The 6,000-nt window shown below is 48.2% G+C and overlaps 1 protein-coding gene and 1 long non-coding RNA gene across 2 annotated transcripts; one reads left to right on the top strand and one right to left on the bottom strand.

Annotated features, from left to right (window-relative positions):
* LOC120712624 lies at positions 1 to 3,758 on the top strand. Its single transcript, XM_039998467.1, has 3 exons — positions 1 to 1,577; positions 1,684 to 2,071; positions 3,633 to 3,758. The coding sequence occupies exons 1-2, from the start codon at positions 138 to 140 to the stop codon at positions 1,798 to 1,800; spliced, it is 1,557 nt and encodes a 518-aa protein (XP_039854401.1). The 5' UTR covers positions 1 to 137; the 3' UTR covers positions 1,801 to 2,071; positions 3,633 to 3,758.
* Positions 1,787 to 5,200, bottom strand: LOC120712636. The gene is made up of 3 exons (XR_005690965.1): positions 4,680 to 5,200; positions 3,631 to 3,840; positions 1,787 to 2,069 (listed from the first exon to the last, which is right to left on the bottom strand). It is a non-coding gene; the product is annotated as an uncharacterized LOC120712636 (long non-coding RNA).
* Positions 5,201 to 6,000: the final 800 nt, after the last annotated feature.

The following is a 6,000-nucleotide window of genomic DNA, read 5'->3' as shown; positions in this document are numbered from 1 at the left end:
TCCTCTCTCTCCGCCCGCACGAATCTGGCCGGTCGCTCCCACCGGAAACTTTTGCCGCCGCCGGTCCACGAAGAAACCGACGGCGAGGAGCAACAGAAACCGTGGGGACGTAGCGACGGCCGGAGACGGCGCGGGCAATGAAGGCCGCCGCCGGAGGAGGCGGCAAGGAGAGCCCGGCGGCCTCCCTCCTCCGCTTCGTCCTCCTGCTCCTGCTCCCGCTCACCGTCCTCTACATCTTCTACACCCTCCACGCCATCCTCTCCTCCACCCCCGCCTGCCCGCCGGATGACCTCGTCACAGCCAAGGGCATGATGGCCACCGCCTTGCCCGTCTCCCACCTTATTACCAACAACAACAGCCTCGCATCGTCAATGCCATCGCCGCCGCCGCCGCCCCCTCCTCCCGCGGCGACGACGCTGCAGCACGTGGTGTTCGGCATCGCGGCGTCGGCGCGCCTGTGGGAGAAGCGCAAGGAGTACATCAAGATCTGGTGGCGCCCCGGCGGGGGCATGCGCGGCTTCGTGTGGATGGACCGCGCCGTGCGGTCTTCCAGCGTGCCGGAGGGCTTGCCGCCCATCAAGGTCTCCTCGGACACCTCCGGCTTCCGTTACACGCACCGCCGCGGCCACCGCTCCGCCATCCGCATCTCCCGCATCGTCTCCGAGACGTTCCGCCTGGGCCTCCCCGGCGTGCGGTGGTTCGTCATGGGCGACGACGACACCGTCTTCCTCCCGGACAACCTCCTCGCGGTGCTCGGCAGGCTCGACCACCGGCAGCCCTACTACATCGGGTCCCCCTCCGAGAGCCACCTGCAGAACATCTACTTCTCCTACGGCATGGCGTTCGGCGGCGGCGGCTTCGCCATCAGCCAGCCGCTGGCGGCGCGGCTGGAGCGGATGCAGGACGCGTGCATCCGGCGCTACCCGTCGCTGTACGGCAGCGACGACCGCATCCAGGCGTGCATGGCGGAGCTCGGCGTGCCGCTGACCAGGCACCCGGGGTTCCACCAGTACGACGTGTACGGCGACCTCCTGGGCCTCCTCGCCGCGCACCCCGTGGCGCCGCTCGTGTCGCTGCACCACCTCGACGTGGTGCGGCCGCTGTTCCCGGGCGCGCGGTCCCGCCCGGCGGCGGTGCGGAGGCTGTTCGAGGGGCCCGTGATGCTGGACTCGGCGGGGGTGATGCAGCAGTCCATCTGCTACGACGAGGCCAGGCGGTGGACGGTGTCCGTGGCGTGGGGGTTCGTGGTCATGGTGGCGCGCGGCGTGATCCCGCCGCGGGAGATGGAGACCCCCGCGCGGACGTTCCTCAACTGGTACCGGCGCGCCGACTACAAGTCGCACGCCTTCAACACGCGGCCGCTGGCGCGCAACCCGTGCGAGCAGCCGGCGCTCTACTACCTGGCGGCGGCGCGGCGGGCGGTGGCGCGCGGGGGGGAGACCACCGTCACGAGGTACCAGCGGTGGCGGCGGCGCGGCGAGGCGCGCCCGGCGTGCCGGTGGAAGATCCCCGACCCGGACGCGCTGCTCGACAGCGTGCTCGTGGTTAAGAAGCCCGACCCCGCACTGTGGGAACGGGTGAGCTCTCTTCGTGTTGATTTGAACATTTCACTTCTAAATAAGATCTACAGTACTTAGTGTAGCGATGCTGACGGGTTAGCTTTTTTGCATAAACCTGCTGCAGTCTCCCAGGCGGAATTGTTGCAGGGTGCTGTCGTCTCCCGGGGTAGGAGAGGACGGGAACAAGACGATGACCATAGACGTGGGTGTATGTGAGGACTGGGAGGTCAACCAACTGTAATTATCACATAGACAAACTGTATAGGTAATTCATCCCCTGCTTATGTCTCTTTTTCCTGTAACAGTAAGATAGATGAAAGAAGAAAGAGCAGTATTTACACACGTCCTCCCTCCCATATGAGCATCGGATATCTTGCCACAGATTTTTCATCTTCTGAAACTATCACACATGCTGTTGATTCACACGGTCGTCCAGAGTTGATGTCGCTTCATGATACCGGCAGCTTTCAGGAGGATATCTTGTTCTATAGATGACCACTCCTCTGTTTTCTGTGGTCACAGAAAAACGATTGTTAGAGCATCTCCAACAGTTTTCAATTTTTTCTTCCCAAATTTTATTGTTTCTCAACTCCCCAAATATGTATAGGGAGTCAAAAAAGAGTCCATCTCCAAGAGTTCCCCACTTTTACTCCTAAAAATGAAAAGTTGTGGCCCCCACAAGGTTAATTCCTCGGCAAACTTCCATGGATGGCGGACAAGAGCTTCTTGCAAGACAGATTGCCGGTGATTTAGGACACGAGAGAGCTTGAAATTTGGAGAAAAAGAAAGATGACAACGAGGGGGTTCCGTTTTATCTCTTAATTGTACCGGTGATGCACCGTGGTGACTGAAATCGGTGCAGGAAGAAATGACAGCGGTGTGGTTTGTGTCGAAGCGGTCTGGTTCTGTGGTGAAGCCGTGGAAGTTGTTGAGCTCGAGCAAGGCACCGGGCGTCACTGCCTCACTGGGCCAAGGAGATTCTCCTACGGCGGAGGACCTCTACTTCTTCACCATGGGTCTCGCCATGCTGCTGGACTTCACGGTGGTGTTGTACATCCAGGAACACGTGGGATGGAGGTGGGGCTTCGGGATCCTGGCCATCGGCATGCTGTCTCCATCGTGTTGTTTTTGGTCGGGTACCCGATCTACATGCTGCTCAAGCTCGCCCGTTCATGCGGATCGCCAAGGTCGTCGCCGCCGCGTTCAGGAAGCGACGAGAAGAGGCGCGACGAAAGTCGCGGGGAGTCTGATCGGGAACGACCGAGGGTGCGCGTATTTACGCACAAGGGAGGCCAATTTGCCAATTGTTAGTAGATGGGAAATTAGGATGGGGAACTATTGGAGAGTGTTTTTTTTCTTTTTTTCCCAAAAAATAAGGATGGGAAAGAGAGATGAGGAACTCTTGGAGATGCTCTTAGTCAGGAGATCGGGCTCTGGATTATTAAACCTGCAGGCTGCAGTGCTTTACGGTGAGAAATGACAACCATGTTACTGGCTACTCTAAATCACATGTGCTGAACCAGAACAGCTAAGAAACAATCTGAAAGCTCAGCTCAGCTCAACTTTGATGTCAAGCCGTATCCTCATTCCTCAATGCCCCCAGCATACAGAGAAAAAACATAGAACCATCACACAGATGGCCAATGTCCGCTAAACTCCAACAAGGCAACAAAGTTATGCAAGTGCACTCTGCAAACTAATCTATTGTGCACCCTGCAAACTAATCTTTCCACGCAGAAGATGCAAAGTGTGACAACTCCTGCATGATTTTTGGCAGCATAATGTTGTTTGGAAAGTCATATATTCCTGTTTCCTACTACAGTGATGAAGTATGCAATGAGCTTGTTGATCCATACGAGCAGTATGTTGGCTGTTTGTTTGAGCAAAGTGCTATTATGCAATTGCACACAAAATAAAATTAACATACGCTCACCTTATTAACATAGCACATAGAGAAATTCATATGATATACCAATCATTAACATTGTGGTTGCAAAGAATGGAACCCCAAACATGTCAGAACCATGACAAAAGAAAAGTTTCTTCTTTAAGAGGATCCCAGTTAACATACAGTACTTTTGATGTTGCAGCCAATTGTAAGCTCTCCACGTGGACCTTCTAACCGTGAGAGATAGCAGTAAGGAGCATCAATTTTTGGGTTGGACACCAACATTGCTTTTATCTCTTCTGTTATAGTAGGAATCTTTTCAATATCTTCAGTTCTTAAAGGAAGTTTGGACAAGGTAACATGCCCATGGGCCCTCGATTTGTTCACTATCATCTGCAGATTTTTTGGGGGAGAAGAATCATATTGAGGGAATCCACTTGGAATTATACTGCCTGACAGCAGAAAGAAATGCAAGGAAGCAATTCTCAACACTATCTCCTGAAACAAAAACTAAAAGCCAAATCTATCTCAATTGTGTACTTAAATCATAGAACCTAGAAATGTGAGTCTGTTGCATCATAAACTTATGTAACCAAGCTAGATGGAACAGAAATAAGATCAATCTAACAGTGGGCTGAGACCTGTCTTATGGTAAAATGCACAAGAAAGTAGTTTCAGAATTCATTGCTCTGAAATGATCAAGGTGAACCAGGCTTTTGAGCATCGCAAAGAATGTATACAATATGGAATACTGATAATGCGATTGCAGTTGGATGGACATTAAGGTCAATAACCCAAATTTATTTTTGGCAACCAAACCATGCTAGAACATTATGACTGACAGGTTTATAGATTTTCAAAGTTTTTGCGGTTGATAAGGTAAGCTACGTATTTCCTATCAGTGACCATGCTGGTACATACTTGCCAGGCATTGTTATCAGAGCAAACAATGATATGGACCTGATGGTTTCATAAGATGTAGCTGATGGTGATATGGAACAAATGACATCCTTGGTAGTGCGACTCAGCTCAGTTTGCTCTCTATCAAGCATTCAAGCCACAAAATTTAAGTATTTAACGAATATTCTAACTAATGCATCATGGGTTTTTATCAATTAAACATCCTAAAAAACAATGCAGCTGTTTACGAAACAGTAATACATCCAATATGCAACAATTCATTTGCAAATTACTTTAAAACATAAGCTAAAGAATAGTGTTTTAGAAATTACTTGGCTGGAGAATAGGGAATTAGGAACTATAACAGGGAGCTTTTCAGTATTTATCAGCGAAGTAGAAGCCAGTCCAATTTCAACCACTTGCCCTTCTATTGACCCAGCCTGCAATATGGAATCACTTTAGCCACTCAATGTTTGCATCTCCACATGAAATGCTTTTCTTGGAAGAAACTTGAGCCCCGACACAAAATTTTCAGCTATCTAAGCTATGAAATGCTTTAGTTGGAAGAAAGCTGAGCCCTGACTGAAAACTTTCAAGTATCAGTGCGCTCTTCTTAAAATTTTTGAGCTGGGTATCAAATGTAAAGAGGCATGATTGGAAGTGTGGATTAGCGAAGGGGAGTATAATCACTTTATTGAACTTCATCTTCTAAACCTACATTCATTCTCCATAATAATTTTTGCCTTTCACTCTACTTAAAACATCTAAAAATGATATCTCGTGCAATCACATTTTTAAATATTTTGGTTCTTAAGGCTAACTTGGAATGTGAATAAGTTCATTAAATGGAATTTGAATAAGTGATCTCTTACACACTTCTTGACGCAAATTTCTCCACTTTGTAGCATCTCTTTGATTTTTTTTTAAAAGAAGACCAGATGCAGCATGGTTCTTTTCATATCTTATCCAGCACTTGAGAAACTCACTAATGTCTGGTATTTTTTCATTGTTTACTGCATTATTAATTTGATGAGGTAAATTAATCCTCATCCAGCTGACTTTCAACTTAGGGAATGTATTTTAACTTTTTCAGCAAGGTTACGATCTTTGAAAAACGAAATGAAATTACCCATATTATTAGCAGGCTAGTAGCCTATCAATTGTACATGTAGTTTCAGAAAATAAATGAACGTAACAAAAGGTTCATTAGATTAGCTAGTAGTGTTCTCGTTTCCGCATTCCCATGTCAAACTTCTCTGGATTATTTTTGCGCATCCTTAGGTAGCAACGGTGCTTTGATCTTAGCACAAAAATGATTTTAGCGCGCATTTTTTCTCTCGTTTTGGGATAACGGATGAGGAGGGTAGAGTACACGGGCGGGGAAGTTGGCTTCTAAATCTATATGAAGCCAAAAGTAGCATAGAGAAAATATCATGCTCATCAATATAATTGAATTGTAGCTCAGAGCATGATCTATAATACAAAAAACAGTTTGGAAAAGATCATCAGCCATGCGCGTACACAATGATGAATGAAATTTTTATATATATATCCTCTACTTTTGAATTATGCTTTTAAGAATTTTTTTATTATAATTCATAAATACAGGTAGATCTCTCTATATTCTGAAATTTCAAGCTACAAATACAAAAC

Source organism: Panicum virgatum, chromosome 1K, assembly GCF_016808335.1.
Source record: "Panicum virgatum strain AP13 chromosome 1K, P.virgatum_v5, whole genome shotgun sequence".
NCBI classification, from domain to species: Eukaryota; Viridiplantae; Streptophyta; class Magnoliopsida; order Poales; family Poaceae; genus Panicum; species Panicum virgatum.
The sequence above is the reverse complement of the archived record's forward strand: the minus strand, read 5'-3'. Positions and strand labels throughout refer to the sequence as shown.

What these genes read in the sequence shown, in the direction of transcription:
- LOC120712624 (XM_039998467.1), top strand. Translation starts at nt 138, where the DNA reads ATGAAGGCCGCCGCCGGAGGAGGCGGCAAGGAGAGCCCGGCGGCCTCC. An exon ending in ACCCCGCACTGTGGGAACGG is followed by an intron (nt 1,578 to 1,683) that starts GTGAGCTCTCTT and finishes AACCTGCTGCAG; the next exon opens with TCTCCCAGGCGGAATTGTTG.